At 48.9% G+C, this 19756-nt stretch overlaps 1 protein-coding gene across 2 annotated transcripts in view; it reads left to right on the top strand.

Moving 5' to 3' along the window:
* The first annotated feature begins 6849 nt into the window (after nt 1-6849).
* MACROD1 (mono-ADP ribosylhydrolase 1) overlaps nt 6850-19756 on the top strand; it is a 190251-nt gene continuing 177344 nt past the window's right edge. For both annotated transcript variants that reach the window (XM_077821548.1, XM_077821549.1), the window contains exons 1-3: nt 6850-7307; nt 13157-13258; nt 13658-13777. In XM_077821548.1, coding sequence (XP_077677674.1) covers nt 7037-7307; nt 13157-13258; nt 13658-13777 — 493 coding nt within the window. In that variant the 5' untranslated portion in view covers nt 6850-7036. The remainder of the gene's footprint in view (nt 7308-13156; nt 13259-13657; nt 13778-19756) is intronic.

Here is a 19756-nt window from a genome sequence, read left to right on the forward strand (position 1 = left end):
TTCTCTTGGGCTTTTGCACCCGGCCTGCTTTCCTGCTGTGCCCTTAGTTTACACGTGCCGTGGGTGCTGTAGTGCAACTATTCCAGTCCCACTTGCCCAGAACTATTATTCTTTGCCCAAGATTCATTGTAAATGAATAAGTGCAAAAATTGTGCATCCCAGGTTTAAGAAAGTATCCCATGGTACGCACACAGTACAAAATTTGTACATCATGGTGTGACAGCTATTGCAACCACAGGCAGTGTTTTTGAAGACTATATTGTATTAAATTTATGAATGTTTAGTGTATCAGGGGCCAGGGATTGTATGCAACTCTGTGGGGTACCACGGCTGCTCCAGAAACAAAAAAACAGCCCCAGAAATTGTAACCAGCTCCAGAAAAATAACAGTCCTTGGGTGTTTTCCATATTAGGTTCAGGCTGGGTTTTCCAGAGACTAGAAAACAAAGACTTTGGGTATCTAAAGGCTGAGTTTAGAGAGACTTCGGGGGTCTCAATCTTTGTTGAAAAGGCTTTGACTAAGATGCCATAAGACTGATAGGTAATTTCTGTTATGTTTAGTAAACATGTAGGCACTTTTGTTGTTTGTTGTATTTTCTCTATGCTTTTTTCTTTTGGTCCTTAAAACGTACTCTGCTGAGAAAGATCTGTGTGGTCACACTGTTAAAAACATTAATTGTCCTCAGAGAGAAAACAGCCCAGGCACTAGCCTTCAGGCAGAATGGCTGCCTGGGGATGTTATAGTTTATAGCAGGGGGCTGTGCAGGTGCAAACTTAAAACTCTAGCTCAGCTGGGAGTGGGATAAAGGTCCCTGCCCAAAGACAGGTGTTGGTTGGAGCCCTGAGTCCTGACTGGGCACACCTGGAGGGGCCACACAGATGAAGAATATAGGTGCAGTTACCCTGAAACTGTGACACATGGCATGCAATGTTATGCAAAATGGGTATATGCTAAAATTAGGCACTGTGGTGTGTATGCTATAATTTTTTTAAGTGCAGTGTACAGCAAAGAGCATGGGTTGCATAATTTCTGTATACTTGTGTATTTCCTAGGGCATGATTTTTGTACACGGTGCACATGCCTTGGGGCACGTTCCGTACATACGTGTACCTTTGCATGGATTCACCCCTGCAGCAATTTCACTAACTCAGTGTAACACCTAGGAATTTACTTGATGTTATAAAACTGCCGGAGTGTTTTCCTCTCTCACTGGACACAAATCTTAGCTTTGTTTTCACAGAGGATTTTCATGGTGGGAAGCTCTTCTAGAAGCTGCAGTGCAAGCTGCTGGACAGCTTTCTGTAAAACATTTGTAGGGACTGATGTGGGGGAGGAACAGGAAATCTGCTGTGCTTTTGTTGCATTATAACAAAGAGAGTGAGGGGGACAGAGTCAGGACTCTTGGGTTCTATTCCCAGCTCTGAGAGGAGAGGGGATCTCATGGTTAGAGCAGGGAGAGTCTGGGAATCAGGACTCCTGGATTCTGTCCTTAGCTCTAGAAAAGGAGTGGTGTGTAGTAGTTAAAGCAGAGAGGCTGGTAGTTAGGACCTCTGGGTTCTGTCCCCATGGCCGGCCCACAACATTTTGGCACCTGAGGCGGGAAAGCTCAAATGACGCCCCCATACCCCCTCGCTTGGGCCAAAACTTTGAAAGGTCTCAATTCTGCCTTCTTCCTGTTCTACTCCTCTCATGGTACTGCTCTGCTACCTACCCCAATAAAGGAGAACTAACAACTTAAAATGCCTTAATCAAAAATTTTAAGTAACGCTTAATTTTCAAACACCTGAACAGCAAATGTAATTTTTCTTGTCTGCATAGTAAACACTGGCATTTTTATCTGTTTGAATAATCAAAGTGGTGCTTTCCGTGCCTTCTTGGTTGCAAAGATTTGAACTGCTTCCTGCTGAAGGTCCACAGTCTAGGCCAGCTCATGCTCTATTGAGACGGTTGCAAGGCCGACCAGCCTCTCCTGTGTCATTGTGGAGCGTAGATGTGTTTTTATTAACTTCAGCTTGGAGAAGCTGCGTTCTCCACTGGCAACTGTTACAGGAAGTGTTGGAAGTATGCGCAGAGCAACAAAAGCATTTGGAAAGAGGGTGGCCATCTTATTTGTGCACATATATTCCAGAACAGCCTTTGGAGTTGATCCTGCTGAAATGTATCTTGAAAGGGCTTTCAGTTCATCACCTAAATCACTCACATCAATATCGCGCATGTCATCATGTGTCTACACTGTCTCTAGTGCCCTGCATTGCTGGTGTAGGTCTTCTTCGGGTACAGTGAGCAGCTTTGGAATATCATACAACATCCCAAATATACTGCTGTGTTCCTTGATCAGCATAAAACATTCTTCAACTGACAGTATTGTACAATCTAGCACCTGGTTAAAGAATTCAACTTTGAATTGTTGTTTGGGGTCTCTTATGGGATTATTCCATGCGTCATAATCAAAATGTCGTCTTCTTCAGTGACTCTTGTATTCTTGAATGGGTGGGAAAATAGCTTCAGTGTGAAGTTCTTCTGCCAACTTCTGTGCACTCTTCAGAACATTTTGAAGAGTGTTCTCATCGGACTGGTAAGACTGTAGGTATGACTTTGCTTTGTCCAGTTGTTCCATTGCTCCAGATATATCAAGGTCAACACCTTGGAGTCTCTTGCATACAACATTTATTTCAAACAGTAAGTCATACCACAACACTAAGCCACACAGAAATTTGAAGTTATGTATGTTTCTGGTGATTCCATTTCCCTCTGCCACTGTTCTCCCACCAACAGTTCCTGTCATAGCATTATCCTCCATAATGGCAACTATGGCATCATCTATCTTCCCAATTTGGTGTTTGATAAGCTTTATTGCCTCCACTCAACTTTCCCATTGTGCACTCAGTGGTTTCAGTGTCAGAGAGGATGTTCCCAGATGTTGCTTCAAAATTTGTCATCGATGAGTTGATGCAGAGAAAAATACATAGATGCTTTGAATTACATTAAAAAATTCAGCAACCTCGCTAGAAGCTGATGCTGCATCACTGACCACCAAGTTCAATGAATGAGAACTGCATGGGACAAAAAAAGCTCAAGGGTTTAACTCTCGGATCCCTGTCTGCACTCCTCTGTTCTTTCCTCTCATGTTGGCACCATTATCGTAGCCCTGACCTCTCATGTCAGCTATCGCAATTCCCGTATCTTCCAGCTTTTTAAGAAGCACGTTTGTCATACCAGCTCCTGTAGTATCATCAATGTCAATAAATTCTAGAAAATGCTTTCCGACAGACACCACTGCAGGGACTTTTTCACGAGGTTCCGTTGTTGTTACAAAACACACCATTAAAGTCATTTGTTCCGTATGGCTGACGTCAGGTGTGCAGTCCAGAATAACAGAGTAATCTCTTGCTGACTTCAGATCTGCCACAATCTTCTGTTTGACTTTTGTTGCCAGTAACTGTATGATCTCATTTTGAATTGTTTTTCCAAGGTAGCGGTGTGTGTACATTTCTTCGGTGGTGACTCTTCTTAGATGCTCCTGGAGTACAGCATCAAACTCAGCCATCAGCTCCACAATTTTAAGGAAGTTTCCATTGTTTGGCAGATACAGCTGATCTGAAGTGCCAAGCAGTGCTAGGTTTTGGGTAGCAAGCATTCTCACAATGGCAATTAACCTTTTCAGAACAATTTTGCCAGTAAAGAGACTCTGATGCAATCTTCTCTAGATGCTGATCATCTATGGTGGCCTTTAATCTTAGTCTCATCTCAAGCTCTTTCCACCTATGGAATGCTCTCTGGTGATTTGCTGCCTTCTCAAGGCATGCCAGATTTCTAACCAGATTTTTCCAGTCCTTTGTTCCTGTAGAACCCAATGTGGCTGGAACATTAGACTGGAAGAGTTTGCAACAAAAAGAGTATGCAGCATTCTGGGTTTTTGAGTACATAAGCCATGGCCTCTCCACTTTGTCACCATTGGGGATTTTACACCAGTAATGCGTTGGTTGGAAACTTCTATTTTTATTGTCTTTGAGGAACATGAAGTTTTTCACTTGCTGTGGCCCAAGCAGTACAAGGAAGTCCCTCAGGCTACTGTTCAAGTGGGTCCACAGTCCTGGATCATCTAGACTTAAGGAACTGAACTCAGCAGCAGCTGTTTCTTGCGCCTCCACCACACTCTTCTCTGATCTACACTTTTCTTCAGGAATGTGCAGGGTTACATCCATTTGAGATGGAGATACGGATGCTGCAGTAGCTGCCTGATCACCTGCACTCTGACTAACTGGAAGATCAGGCATCTCCTCACCACTCACATCCTCACTGGGGCCAGAAGGCTCACCATGAACATTTGTGTCTATGTATATTAGGGTTAGCTCCTTCCTGCTTAGACAGAAAAGCTTCCTTTGCTTGCTTTCTTTTTCTGCATGCTGCCCCAGAGGGGCGTTTTCTTCTTTCACTCATGACTGCTGTTCTGTGCCAGCTATAGTGACTCTCAACACTCAATTGAAGCGGACAAATAAGCAGGCTGGTAGCAGGGCCTGAGTGAGGGAAGATATCAGCATCTTAAGGGCCTAACTGGCTCCTACTACTTCAGTTGACTGCCTGTTCTCCTCCAGTGGGTTCAGGGAAGCAGCAGGAAACAGGAAGCTCCCTGGGAAGCTGGTGTTAATCAGGCCAGGCTGCTGGGGGTGCTAGAGAGGTACATAAGAGGCTCTTCCCCCACCCTCTCCCTGCAGCTCCTGCTGCTTTCTGTTATTCCTTCTCACCTTTTCGCCTGCCTGCCAGTTATGTCTCTTGTGCCCTCCTTCCTCCAGCACAGCACTCCACCATCTCTGTGCATCCAGAGCAGAGAGAATACATATGCCCCAGCAACAGACACAATTTTCTACACTCTGGGTCCTAGTGGCGCCCCCCCACAGTCTGGCACCTGAGGCGGTCGCCTCAGTTCGCCTCATGGTAAGGCCAGCTCTGTCTGTCCCCAACTCTGGAAGAGCAGTGGGGTCTAGTGTTCAGAGGGAGGCAATTGGGAATCAGGACTCCTGGGTTCTGCCCCTTGCTCTGCTAGTGACCTTGGACAAGTCATTTTGCTGCTCTGTGCCTCATTTTCCCCAAGGTGGGGAATAACACTGATTTATCCCCAGGAAGTTGCAAAACTATTGATCACTGTGAAGTGCTTTGTAATCCTTCAAAAAAAAAAAAAGGACCAAGCAATGGTATGTGGTGATAAATGCAGAGCTGAATCTTGAAGGCTTGTTCTACGATCTGCAGATCTTCCTAAATCAGGATTTCGGGACATAAAAGAGGGTGCCCTGCTCTTTGGATAGCATAGATCTGAAGCAACTGCTCCAGAGACTAGCAAAAGGCCACATCTCCCAGCAAGCAGTATCTATCTGTCTTCTGGTGTGACTACCACTGCTAAATTTAGTAGGGTTGCTAAGGCACCCTGGAAACTCAGGAGACAAGGATCTATTTATAGTGATGAAGCTAGCCTACTGTGCTGTTTAAATGTCCCAGGTGTGTGAGTCCCCTTTGCAAATTGTTTCAGAGTGGTAGCCGTGTTAGTCTGTATCAGCAAAAACAAGGAGGAGTCCTTGTGGCACTTTAGAGACTAACAAACGTATTTGTTTATTAATAAATTTGTTAGTCTCTAAGGTACCACAAGGACTCCTTATTCCCTTTGCAAATGATTGCTTTTTAAAGTAGCTAGCTGTTTCCTGGTTCCTGCCCACAAGTAGCTTAGAGGCAGGTTGAGAGCAGGAGTCACTGAAGTTAAATTACAGCTTGTTTTGCCTGGGATTCTGGGAACTGTAGTTTGCAAAATTGGCTCCAAAGTTTTCAGTCTCCCAGGTTTCAAAGTTAAGCCTGGTCCCAAGAGTCCGAGGGGCCAATGTGGACGAATTCTGTTCTGTGTTTATGCTTAGCGCTTTACTGACATGGGTGAATTAATCCACCGTGTGATCTGGGGTGATAAATAATGTTATCCCCATTTTATGTATAAGGAGCTGAGGCGTACAGGAGGGAAGAGGCTTGCCAGAAGTCAAACAGCTAGTCAATGGCAGAGCTAGGGATAAAACCCAGGAGTCCTGGTTCCCAGGCTGCCCTCGTTGTTCTAACTCACTAGAGCTCACTTCCTTTCCAGGGCTAGGAATAGAACCCAGGAGGCCTGATTCCCAGCCCAGCCCTGCTCTAAGCACTAGATACCATTTCTCCTCTGGAGCCAGGAGTATAACCCAGGAGGCCTGACTCCCAGCTCTGCCCTGCTCTAACTTACTAGACCACACTCCCCTCCCAGAGCTGGGAATAGAAGCCACGAGTCCAGAATACAATACTACAATGAATGTAATTATTGAGGGGCAGCGTGGTCCAGTGGGTAGGGCTGCAGCTCAGGACTCCTGGATTCTAGTCCAAGGTCTGCTGCAGACCTTTCTCTGTGTGCCTCTATTTCCCCTCTCACCTTTTGTCTAATTGGACTGTCAGCTGTTCAGGGAAGGGATTGCCTATCATTGTGCATTGGTGGCACCTAGCATGGCAGGGCCCAAGTCGCAGTTGGGGTCTGTACAGCACCTAGCACAACGGGTGGGGCTGGCTGTGCTACAATAACGCAAGGTGGAGCAGGGGCACAGTAATAGTAAAATCAGCTAACAGCAGGGAAGAACACGGCCATTGTAGGCCCTGTTGCTGAACTCAGGCTCTGGATCCCATTGCGCCTGAGATGCCATCTCCATCTCAAGAGACTGACAAGCTCTGCTCATCTCCCTGAGTTTGCTGCGTCAGGATCCTTTATTGGCAAGGAAGAGGAAAAGCGCAAGAGCCTGGACGGGGGCAGAACTACATTTCCCAGGATTCCTTGCACACAGTTGGGCGGGTCTTGGAAGTGCAAAGCCCTTGGTGAGTTTCAGTGTCAGTGCAGCAGCAGTTTTGTCCTTTCTCCCGCCCCCCTTCGCAAGCCAAATACCAGGTGCAGTAAATAAGGGAGAAGAATTTCTCTCGACTGCTCAGGGACCAACCAGGGAGGCTGGGCTGGGAGCCCCAGTGTTGTATTCCCTTCTGTGCTACCATGCCAGGGGTTCTCATGACCCTGCCAGGCAGGAGACTGTCTGGGGCTTTAGGGCAGCTTCTAGGGGGCTGGGGCAAAGGCTGGAACCCCTGGGTGCTGGGTAGTGTCAGGAGGGGCACGTGGAGCAGCAGGGAACCAAGCACTAGCAGCCTTCCCCGTGGCACGGTCCAGTTGGTGTCAAGAGCCTTCCGGAGCTGGGCAGCTGCTCCCCCACTAGGCATGGCGGCTAAGGTGGATCTGACCACGTCCACTGACTGGAAAGAGGCAAAAAGTAAGTGTGAGGGGATGTGTGTGCGCGCTATGCCCAGTTACCCCTTCCTTTTGCCCATGCCTCCCTTTAGCTGGGCATCATACAGCCCTTTGCAACGTGCCTCCACCTAGGGCCACTTACCCTGCCTAATTTCCACCCCTAAGGGCATTTGTCCCTTCCCTGGGCACCATGCAGCTGTGCAGGGAATCTGTATACCAACACGGAAGTCCACCCCCAGGCATGGAACAGCTGGAGGCTTGTTGCCACAGTGCACTGGGTTACTTAAAAACTGATACAGCTCTTCCAACATCACTCATCTCTGCATCCCGCCATGCAGCATAGGTAGGAATCCCATAATGCCTCAATGCATTGTGGGTGATTTGTGGGATCCCCTTCTGGAATTGTGGGAATGCATGTGTGTGTCAGTACTCCCAGCATCCCTTGCGCCATATCCCAGAACTCACCTGGCAGCTGCACCATTCCCAAATTGCTTGGAGGGAAGCAGCACTTCCCATCCCTGGTGCTGCAGGGAGAGCCGTGCTACTGCGTTGGAGCTGTGCGGATGTTCTCTATGGGGCTGGCCTGCCAGAACCAAACCATGGGACCAGAACACTCTGCACTGACTGCTAGTGGCACTGCAGTGCCACATGCCAGCTCTGACCCCACCATGAGAGCTGCCTTGGCACGGAGAACGTATTGGCCGATCCGTTTTCTAGCAGTCAGTGGCAGAAAGTGCAAAAGCATCCATGTTGTGCAGCTGGCACAGTCCCCCTGGGTTATTAATCCTCTTCATCGTGGTAAGTGCCTGGTACCAGCCAAAAACAGGACCCCGTTGTGCCAAGCACCATACAAACCCAGAGTAAGAGACAGTATCTGCCCCAGTGAAAGATGGTATACCAGGGGCTCATATTGACTGGTGCCTCTGCATTTCGTCATTGGACCCTGTCTGGGGCTGGCTTATTACCATAAAAACCCAACACCGCAGCCTTCTTCTGTGGCCCCTTTCAGTTTATACTGAGATTCAGCATCCATATAGTCTCACCCAAGCCCCAATGCTCTAGGATCAAGAGTCTTTTCAGTCCCTATTTAGGGGATTATCTTCTTCAAGGCCGGTGGCACAGGATTTCTTAGGCCCTTGGTACAGCTGTCCTAGGCCAAACCTAATGGTCCAAGACAGAAAAATTGGGAGCTCTTTAAGAAGAGTTTATTAGATAGCCAAAAAGCCACAATTCCACAATCAAGAGAGATGACAATTTTGGCTAAAAGCCCAGCCTGGCTCAGTGGCAAAGTGAAGGCAGCAGTTAGAAATTAAAAAGAAAGTAATATAAAACAAATGGAAAAAGGGGGTAGTAGCAATTGATCTAAATTAGAGGGTAGGAAATGTAGAAAACTGATAAGGGGAGCTGAAGGCACCAGGGAAAAATGCATTTCAAGCAGGGCCAAGGAAAATAAGCAGTTTAAATATCTTAAGAACAAAGGAAATCCTAGCAATGGTACAGGCCAGTTACGAGCTGGAGATGGTAAAACTACTATTAATGATGCAGAAAAGACAGAAGTGCTCAATAAATATTTCTGTTCTGTATTTGGAAAGACGTAGGATGATGTACTTGTAACCATCCTCATGTGAGAAGTACTTTTCAGTCCATTATTAACTAAGGAGGAAGTTAAAACACATCTATGAGGGATAAATATTTTTAAATCAGCCAGTCCAGATAACTTGCACCTGAGAGTCCTAAAAGAGCTGTCTGAGGAGATCTCTGGCTTGTTTGATGGTAATTTTTAATAAATCTTGGAATACTGGGGACATTTCAGAAGACTGGAAGAGTGCTAATGTTATACCAGCCTTCAAAAAGGGTGAGTGGGATGACTTGGGTAACTGTAGGCTGGTTAGCCTGACATCAGTCCCAGGCAAAATAATGGAAAAACTAATATGGGAGTCAGTTGATATAGAATGAAAGGATGGGCCTATAATTAATATCAGTTTGATAGGAAATAGGTCTTGTCAAACAAACCTGATTTCTCTCTCTGAGGAGATTGCAATTTGGTTGATAAAGGTAACTGCGTAGATGCAATACACTTAGACTTATGTAAGGCATTTGACTTTATGCTGCACAACAATAATAAGCACTATATAATATCAGTGGAGCACCTGTTACCTGGATTAAGAACTAGTTAACTGACATCTCAAAAAGTAGTTGTTAATGGTGAATCCCCATTGAATGGAGATGTGTCTCAGGGTGGATGGCCCTTTAAGGGGAGCCTGGGGCAGGGCCCTCTCTCCCGTGATGGGCTTCTTTAAGGGGAATGAGCCCATTGTGCCAAACTGCCTAGGTGGCTGCTTGGCAGTGAATTGGCTAATGGGCACCTGGACCAGATTAAGGGCCGCAGAGCTCAGTTGGAGAAGAGTGCTGTTAGGAAGAGGAGGCTCCCAAGGACAGGCGTTCCAGTGGTACAGAGGAGGACAACTCCCAGGGAAAGGAACTTAAGGAGGAGCCTAGATAGCTGCAGGAGGCCCAGTCTACTAGGATCTGTGCTGCCTGGAGAAGAGCAGCAGTCGGATGGAGGGCTCTGGCTCCAGGGAAGGAATGGTGGCTGAGTGCCTCTTGGCTAAAGGGCCCAGGATGATAAACATAGATGGAATCTGCCTCCCTGCTAAGAAGCCTGGGTGACGGTCTTGTGTTTCTGTAGAAGTTTCTGTTGTTAAATGAGACCTTCAAAAGCCTTGTCAAGCCTCCTAATCACCCAGTTGGGGAAATTAAGGCAGGGTGTGTCTGTAGTGCTGTACCTGGCCAAAAGGAGGCGTGTGGGATGGCATCTGCCTTACAGGGCATGCCTAGTGAAGTTCTGTAGGGATCAGTACTAGGCCTGATGCTAGTCCACATTTACATCAATGCCCTGGAAGTAAATATAAAATCACTGCTGCTAAAATTGATGGATGACTCAAAGATTTTTGGAGTGGGATAGTGAGGACAGTCCTGCACAGCAATCCACATTGCTTGGTAAGATGGGCCCATTCCAGCAAAGTGTGGTTTAGTGCAGCCAAACGTCAGATCATGTATCTGGGAACAAGGCTTGCGGGCCGTCCCTACAGAAGCAGGGGACTGTATCCTGGAAAGTGGTGACTCTGAAAAGGATTTGGGGGGCATAGTGGCAAACAACTCAGGATGAGCTCCCAGTGTCATGCTGGGATAAAAAGGGCCGGTGCGATCCTGACATGTATGAAGAGGGAAGTAGTGAGTTGGAGCAGAGAGGTGAGTTTACTTCTGAATACAGTCCTGGCGAGACCCAGGCTGGACTGGTTCATCCAGTTGCAGGGGCCACATTTCAAAACCAATATTGAAAATTTGGAGAGGGTGCAGAAAAGATCCACAAAAATGATTTGAGGGTGGGAGAAGATGCCGCAGAGTGAGAGACCTGGGGAGTTCAGTCTGGTCAGCTGCTCAAAAAGAAGATGGAGAGGTGACCTGATTATAGGCCTTCGCAGGGGGAAAGTACTGGATACTGGAGGGCTCTTTAGCCTAGCAGCGAAAGGTTGAACAAGAACCTGTGGCTGGAAGCTGAAGCCAGACACGTTTCAATTAACAGTATGGGTGATTAACCACAGGAACAATTCCCAAGGGGAGTGGCGGATTCTCCATCTCTTGATGTCTCCAAATCCAGCGGGCCAGGTGCTTTAGTCAAACACAAGGCATTGGGCTCAATAGAGGGGGAGCTGGGTGAAATTCTCTGGCCTGTGTTATACAGGAAGTGATGAATAATACAGAGACTATTCTAATGCCCTGATATACATGAGTGCCACAGCCTCTTTTGGAGAGCAGGTACAGTACTTTTCCAAAGGTGGCTGCTGCATTGGTGTTCACTCACGAGGTAGTGCAGGAGAACCCGGTTTAAATTCCTTTTGATAAAATGGGATTTGAGCTCTGGAAGGCAGTGGGTGTCTGTTGGGTTAGAACAGGGGGAACTGCGAATTAGGACTGCTGGGTTTTACCCACACCACTGGGAGGGGAGTGGGGTCTAATGGCTGGAGCAAGGGGAGCCAGCTGGTAGGACTGCTGGGTTCATTTCCCAGCTCCGCTGAATGGTTGTGACCATAACCTCAAAAATTACCTTTACTTATTATTGCTTAGAAAACATACAAGTTGCAGCCAAAGTGTTGTCAGCCTAGAGATGTCTTTGTATGAGTTGAGGGCTGTCTGTTATGGATCCTGGGGCTGGAAGAGACTGTTAGCTGGGCAGCCTGCCCTCCTGCATAGCACAGGCCAGAGATTCCCTCCCCCGCCCGCCCCCTGGGCTTCCTGCTGGAGCCCACACCTTTGCGGTAGAGTTAGGTCTGAGCTCAGTGGAGGTGAGCTGGGGACCTACCTAGGGTTACCATCTGGATGATATTTGACCAACCTGGCCAGGTTTTTTTTATGGATTTGCCAGGTGCCAGAAAAATAATGTAATCTGCTGGGTTTTTTTTATGTGGGTCTGAAGATTTGCATTATTATCACAATATACAGGGATATCTAATGTTAACAGTTTCTGTGTCGAGCTAAGGATGTTGCAGTGTTCCTACTTCCGCAGTTTAAGTAAGAAAATGTTACCAATCTGATCTATCTGTGTTCTCTCTCTCGATACTATAAGTGACTATTGCAGGGGGTGGTGGTTGCGGAGTTGCATTGTGGTTGCTGCGGACTTGCCTTGTGAGTGTGGGGTGGCGTGCTGGTTTTTGTGCATTTCAAAGGTGGTAACCCTAGACCGGCCCAAGGGTGCCTATTGCAGGGGCTGATTTCCCCTCCCTGGTGCAGCGCACCCGTCGTTCGCAAAGGATCCTGGCCTCAGGTTCTGCAGGTGGGTGTTGGCAGGGTGTGGTGTGGTGTGATGCTCCGCCAGCCAGGCAGGCAGGGCTGTGTCACTCGGAGTGCTCCAGGCTCAGAGTGCATCACACCAGTGCCTGGGTCCACCCTGCTCTGTGGGGCCTCCTCAAGGAAGGCCCCTTCCCTGCACAGGTCTCGCAGCGTTGTCGCGGTGACAGGGTTTCAGCTGGGTTAGGGGTAGGGCAGACTGCATTGTCTGGGGAAACCCCCTCTGACTGACTGGCTGCCTGCCCCATGGGCCCGCCTCCTGGGGTGAGCAGCCAATCGGAGTGGCTGTTGGAAGCGCTCTGAGCAACCTGGAAGCCATGCTTGCTGCAGGGGAGGGGGAGCCGTGAGCTGGGGGTGGCTAACGGCTTCCCTTGGGAGCAAGGGGATGGGGTGTGTGAGGGGGATGAGCCCCTGGCACTGCTCCCCCAGCCTGAAGGGGGAGGGGGACCCCACTCCAGCTAGGCCAGGGAGAGTAGGGTGAAGAGCCCAGAAGATGCAGAGGTGGGGCTGGGTTGGAGACAGAACAAATGGAGGGAGGGGAATTGGGGGGTGAGGGGGGGTGGGGTATAAGGTGGCATGAAGGGGGACTGGGGGTGAGGGATGAAGCTGAGGGGGCAGAAGTGATGGGTGGACTGGGGGGACAGTTTTGACTTGGAGGTGGTGGGGGGGCCAGAACTGATCGCTGGCCAGGGGTTGGGCAGATGAGTGGTGGGGGAGGGGAGAGAGCTCCTGCAGCAGGAGCCAAAGTCACCTCACCCAATAAAGCGGGAGAGTGAGCAGCACTAATTGTCCCCGCCTGCCCCCGCACACGCACACTGGACATAGGCTGTAGGAGTTCAAACACCACAATACACTATTTAAAACAAAATCTCCTGGTTGGGGGGAGCGGGTCTGACTCATGGTTTTGCTCCCTTGGGGTGGGCATGTATGAGAAGCGCTTCAGAAGTGCTGGGGGTGATTATAGGGGCGCCTGATTCTCGTTACCCTAGTAACACTTCAGTGGGCCTTGTCCCTCCCCTGCAGCGTACCTGAAAGGTCTGAATCAGAAGCAAAGACGGGAGCATTACTACACCAAGGACTTTGTCACACTGAAGGACATCGACACCTGGAAAAAAATGGCTAAAAGTGAGGCTGGGGGTTTTAAAATTCTTTATTAGTGCATAGTAGATTTTTATTGTGGGTTGGGGTTGAGGGGCACTGACAGAGCTGTGGTGGGGGAGCCCAGGGTTGGGATAACAGGGGACTGTGGGTTGGGATTGAGGGGCACTTCAGTGGTCTCCCAGCATAGCTATGTGGATGTTAAAACCCAGTGTGAATTGTGGGGTGGGGGCTCCCCTATTCTGGGATCTGCTCTCCCTCTCGCTTCTGATCGATCCCAGGCCAATCATGCTTTGGGGCATGGTACAGCCCTGCCCTTTCTATCCCAGAATCCTGGTTTTGGTGGCACGATGGGTGAAGCAGGGTATGGCTGGACTTGTTTCCTGTAAGGTGTGGAGACCGCTCACCTTGGACCCTTGTCTCTAGGCGCCCGACTGAAGCAGCCTGAGGAGACCAAGTTCCCCAAGGACAATCACCTGAACGAGAAGATCTCGCTCGTCCGATGGGACATTACCAAACTGGAGATGGATGCAATCGTCAATGCTGGTGAGTGGGTTACAGATCCCCTCTGCTGACTGGACCCCCTGCTCATATCGCACCAGCAGCTCCCCCTCTCTGCATGTTGCTGGTTGGGGTGGATGCTTCGGGTCACAGGGTGGCTTGAACCCCAGGGTGAACATATGGCGAAAGAGGGTTGGGTGGGAGAAAACGTGCTCCCATCCATGTCTGGGACTGGCAGGAGCGCCAGCTGCCCGTCAGGCTGTGCTCTGAGCCGGGAGAGGGAGTTTCTGTGGGGTAGGGTGCTGGGCTGCCCCCAAGAGCTGCTGGCTGGGTCCCATTTGGCTCTGGCCTGTCTGTTCTGGAGGGTGGGGCTCCTGTCTGCTGAGAGATCATGTAGCCTGTGTCACTTCTGCACAATTCTGTTGTCCCTCAGAACCCATTGGTTGTGTAGGACTTAACCCCATCCTAGATGTGCTATAGGGTCTGTCGATCATCCCCCTAAAGAAATGCTATGTGTGTAGGGTCTAGCCCTTTTCCAGATGTTTTATAGGGTTGGTTATTTGCCTGCCCATAGATCATGGTTTGTGTATAGGATTTTGGTTGGCTGTGCAGGGTGGCTTGATCTATTTCCATCAGTAGCTGCTATAAATGTGTGTCCATGGGCTGTGTGTCTCCTAGCTCCTTAGTGAGTGGTCTCTGTGAGGTGGTTGGGGCTCATTACTGTCTGTCTGGGGGAAGGGTGTGTTTAAACCTTTGTTCAGAGCAAAACTCCCCTTCCCCATTAGTGAAGCTGGGGTGTGTCTGACTGAACTGGGGGAGGTGGGTTTCATGTGGCACTGGCCCTGTTTTTGCTGCTGTCCCTCTGTGAACTTGGCTTGGGGTGGGGGTCATAATGTTGCTGGAAATGGGGCTTGGTGCAACTAGCCCTCCCTGAGCTTTGGGCAGCTCTAGAACCCAACCCTGCCACCCATTGAGAAATGGGCTGAACCAAACTCGAGGGGTGGGTGGGTTGGGTGCTATCTGGATTCCGTGACTGTTCTGATACAACTGAATACCCCTCTGTTGTACAAAAGCTGAGCCAGGTTTGGTGCAGGCTCTCCTGTCCAGCTCCTCTCCTGTCTTCAGGGTTAAATGAACCAGTGAGACATACTCCCTACAGCCCAGGCTGTTGGCCAGACTCAGGTGAGCATAGTTGTCAGTTACTCAGGGCAGCTCCCCTCACTGAGTGATTGGCTCAGGCTCTCTGCAGACTCAGGCAGGTGCTGCTGCATGTGTTATCCTAGGGGCAACTGCCCCTTGTCAGTGCGCTTGGCTCAGGGTCTCTGCAGGCTCGGGCAAGCATTGCGGCGGTTACACTCAAGGTCACATTTTCCAGCTTTTTGGCTTGAATCTTTCTTTGTTTAAATTGGAAGCCGAGACTCATGCATCATCCCTTGAGTTGGCAAGTGTGATCATGGAGCTGATGCCTTGGAGATGAGAGGCCCCGTGTTCTGTTCCTTTCCACTCCCTTGCCCTGGGGCTGAACTGGAGCAAATGCCCCCCTTGAGGGGAAAGGCCCCGTGTCCCATTTCCTATCCCCTGAGCCAGCCACTTGCCCTCCCTCTGATCGGGGGCCAGATTGGAGCTGGTGGCCCCTAGAGGGGAAAGGCACTTTATCCCATTCCTTTTCTGCGAAGCATTCTGTGACCAGGAACTCTGTGCGACCAATGGGAGTGCAGCTGGGGAGTGCGTGTGTGTGTGATGCTATATCCAAATGACATCACTGAAAGATGAGACAGTGTCAGATTCTGATTCACCTTCTTCCCCTGTGGTCCCCAATCCGGTGTGTGCCAGAACTGAACAATGGAGCCTTCCCCAGCCTTCCTCAGCACAGACTCTTCATTCTGTAAGCAATTCATCCCAGAGTCCCCTGTGAGAGATGACTCCAGTGCAATTTGTCTCTGACATCCAGCTAAGGACCTGTCAACCCAGTCAGCACACGGCTCTCAAGCTGCAGGGAGATAAACTCTAGCCATATGTTCCCTGTGTGTGTTCATCATGGTGGGTGCTTGTGGGGAAAGGGCTCTGCTTAGAGCTGGCTGCTTTCTGAGAACTGTCTCCACCATGGGAATTACCAGACTGGTCCATCCATCCCTGTATCCCACCTCTGACAGTGGCCAGTACAAGATGCTTCAGAGGAAGTCATGAGAGCCCCATGGTGGGCAGATGTGGGGTAACCTGTTTTCCATGAATGCCTGATCCTAACCGCCACTAGAGATCAGCTTAAGCCCTGAATCCTGAGGGTTTAGCTCTCATCCAAAATCTTTGTGAGGGAGGCTCTGTTATTCTGCCTTTGGCACTTTTATGGCAAGTACTGAAAAACTGTCGGATTCTGGGGTCCACAATTCCAGGTGATGTTACTAGATTGGACCGGGTTCAGAGAAGAGCCCCGAGAATGATTAAAGGATTGGAAACAGTGCCTTATAGTGCGATACTCCAGGAGCTCTGTCTGTTTAGCTTACTGAAGGTTAAGGTGTGACTTGGTTACAATCTATAGGAACCTATGTGGGGAAGAGAAATTTGATGGTAAAGGTCTCCTCAATCTAGGAGACAAAGGTCCAATAAGATCCAATGGCTGGAAGATGAAGTGAGGTAAATTTTTTGACTAGAAAATAAGGCACAGATTTGTATCAGTGAGGGCTGTTAACCACTGGAACAACTTCCCACGGGGGGTGGTGGATTCTCCATTACTGGCTGTGTTTCAAATCAAGATTGGCTGTTTTACTAAAAGATCTGCTCTGGTTCAACCAGGAATTAATTCAGGGCTGTCCTATGGGGCCTGTATTATACTGGAGGTCAGACTAGACAATTGCAGTGGGCCTTTCTGGTCTTACAATCTATGAATCCACTGTTCTAGCTCTGGACATTCTCGTTAGTCATATAAATGCCCAGCCCCTCTTTGGATCTTGCTAAGTTTTTGATTTCAACAGCATCCAGTGGAAGAGAGTTCTGCTGGCTAATAATGCGTCAAGTGAACAAAGTATTTCCTTTGACCAGTTTAGAATTGGCCACCCCCCATTGTAGTGGCGATCCTCTGGCTCTTGTGTTATGTGACGGGGAACAGAAGTGTCCCCATTTCCAGTTGCTCTAGCAAGCCCTGAAGGTTCAAAGTCATTGGAGGGCTATTTCGTACTGGGTAGCTACAGGCTCTGCCTGAAATCATGAGGCCCCTGTTGTACTGGGTACTGTACAGACCCACAATTCAGCTAGGAGGTCGCAAATTAATTTTTGTCCCTTTAAAAAAAGGTGTGTTTTTTTTTGTTTTTTTTTTTGACATACAGACATTTCTGGTTGAAATTACGTTTTGATGGGAAAATCTCCCTCCCACTCACTTTGGTGCTAGTGGAGGGGGCTTGTATTTGTAGCAGAACCTGGGTTGCTGTGGGGGGCACACCAAGAGGCGGTGATGCAATGAGCATGACAAGCCAGGAATATGCCTATGGCAGGAGGGTTAGGAATGGATGTGAGAAGGGGCCAGTCTGCAGGCACGGGAAGGGCAGTGGCCAAGCCATGCTCAGAGTGGCTGAGGGTGAATGAGCAGGTGTTTGGGGAGCAGGAGCACTCTCTAGGATTGCAAGGAATGAGACATTGCTGTGGCTGAGTGCTTCAGGGACTAGCAGAGCTATTTCTTAAATGCAGCCTCGGACTCTTGGCTGGAAATGGGAACACAGAGGTGGTAATGAAGTAGTGGAGACTGCGACAGCAGATTTGGAGAAAACACTGAAGGCAAGATGATAATTTGGTCAGCAGGAAATAATTGAAACCCCGTCATGCTGGGTGCTGCAGAGACCCTGACCAAAGTTAGGGCCCCGGTTTGTGCAGAGCGGCATGACACACAGTGAGAGACAGTCCCTGCCCTAAAGAGCTCACGTTCTGACTGGACGAGGGGTGGGTGGGGAGATAGATACAGTGTGAGGGGGAAGGGGTTACCCAAGGCCAGTGGCAGAGCTGGGAACAGAGCCCAGATTTCCCCTCCTTCCCTTTGTCTGATTTGGCTCTTTCAGGCTTTGCACCAGTGACTTAAATCCATGGTGGAATGGAGTTAGTTAAGCCAGTGGATATTTGTATCTACTTAAAACGGCTTAATCGGTTTATTTTTTGCCTGTAAATTGACTGATCTGAGGTTAAATCGATATAAGCCAGGTTTAAATGGACGTAAGGGCATCCACATGCAACGTTGCATTGGAGTCGCTAACTTGGTGTACAGTCACATCTCTGGTTATATTGGTGTGACTTTGTATTTAGACCTGTCTCTGTCTGGGCCCCTGATCTCACTTGACCCTACCCTGCTAGACATAACAAGTAATAACATGTCTAAGATTGACACAGCTGACTCTTCATTGACATGTTCCCCCCTTCCCCCCCCCGATCCGCTGGGCAGCAGAGGGCGCCAACGTCTCAGCTTTCCAATGTGCTGCTTATTAAGTTCTGCCCCAATAAATCAACCTGTTTATTAGAAGAATAAAAGTCTTAACTAACAAGAGGCTTTGTCAGTGCTTCATAAATCCTGCTTCTGTGCCTCATGAAACCCATATGTGGTTAATTCATATGTAAAGTCACAAGCAGGAATATAATACCTGTCCATTAAATTCTATGTGACCTGATAATCATCATTAGCCATGAGTAATTGGCTGATCAGCATTGCACAGCAGCCACAGCAGCAAGGGAAATGCATTTAAGCTAGTAGTTCATCTGTACTAATAGGGTGTGTGTGGATTGGGGGGGTTCGTTTCCGGGCCTGGGGGCACAACACACTCCTTTGTAGGTCACTGCTCCTGGGGAGAGGGGACTGGTCCGGGCTTTTCCTGCATGGAATGGAGCGTTCCTGCCAGGATGTTGTTCTCCTGGAGGCTTGCAGCACCAAGCTGGGCGGGTATGGCTCCTTGGTTGAAAATCGAAGGGGTTCCAGTTCATTCTATGGAACAGGACCGGGCAGGGGATGTCCTTGCGTGGTGTACACTGACACAGCTCCGTTGGTGACAATAAAGTGATGGCCAATTTACAGAAGCTGGGGACCTGGCCCTGCTCATTCCAGTGAGCGGTGGCCGATTTACACTAGCCAGGGATCTGGCCTGAGGACCCTATGAAGACGGAAGAGGACTGCAAAGTTTGATCTCAAAGAACAGTATGGATATCAACAAAGTATCCCATTTCCATTTACAAATGGAAAACATGGTGCACAGACAGGGAAAGTGACTCACCCAAGACCGTACAGTAAATCAATGGTAAAGCTGTGAATAGAACCCAGGAGTCCTGTGTTCTGATCACTAGTTGCCCTCTGTAGTTAAGATAATAATGAAGTGAGACATGATTATGGACACTCATCATACAGAACCTGGGGACATAATATTCAGACATGGGTTGCTAATGTTAGGCTCCTAAATGAATATTTGAGCACATAGAGATTTGGCTTGATTTCTGTAGACCCCACTAACTGCTTAGACTCTTGACAGACAGGTTGGCCTTGTAGCTAAAGCTCTGGGCCAGGATTCAAGGCACCTGGGTTCAATTTGAGATTGCGGGGGGGGGGGTCCCCCATGTACCAGGCACCACACAGACACAGAGTGTGGCAGCTCCCTGACACAACCTGGCTGCCTTGCCAGCAAACTCTTTAGGGCTCGGCTAGCCCAAAGCTCGCCTAGCAGGTAACAAAGAGCTCACTGGCTAAATAGATAAAGGGAGAAGAAAACTGAGCCACTGATGAGGAAGGGACTTGCCCACATCAGAACCCAGGAATCCTGAGCTATCCGACCCAGTGTGTCTGTCTGGACTGTACTGCTTTGCGTCTTGGGAATTAATAACCTCTGACAACCTTGGGAGACCTGGGTCAAGCCCCTGCTCTTTCACAGGCCTGTGTGACTTTGGGCAAGTCGGCGTTTCTGTCTGTGCCCAGTGTTCCCTGGGGATGAGAGCACTGCCCTGCCTTACAGGCAGCTTGTGAGGTTAACTACATGATAGCAGTGGGGTTCTCTGCCTGTTTGGGTT

This window comes from Eretmochelys imbricata, chromosome 7, assembly GCF_965152235.1.
Source record: "Eretmochelys imbricata isolate rEreImb1 chromosome 7, rEreImb1.hap1, whole genome shotgun sequence".
NCBI classification, from domain to species: domain Eukaryota; kingdom Metazoa; phylum Chordata; order Testudines; family Cheloniidae; genus Eretmochelys; species Eretmochelys imbricata.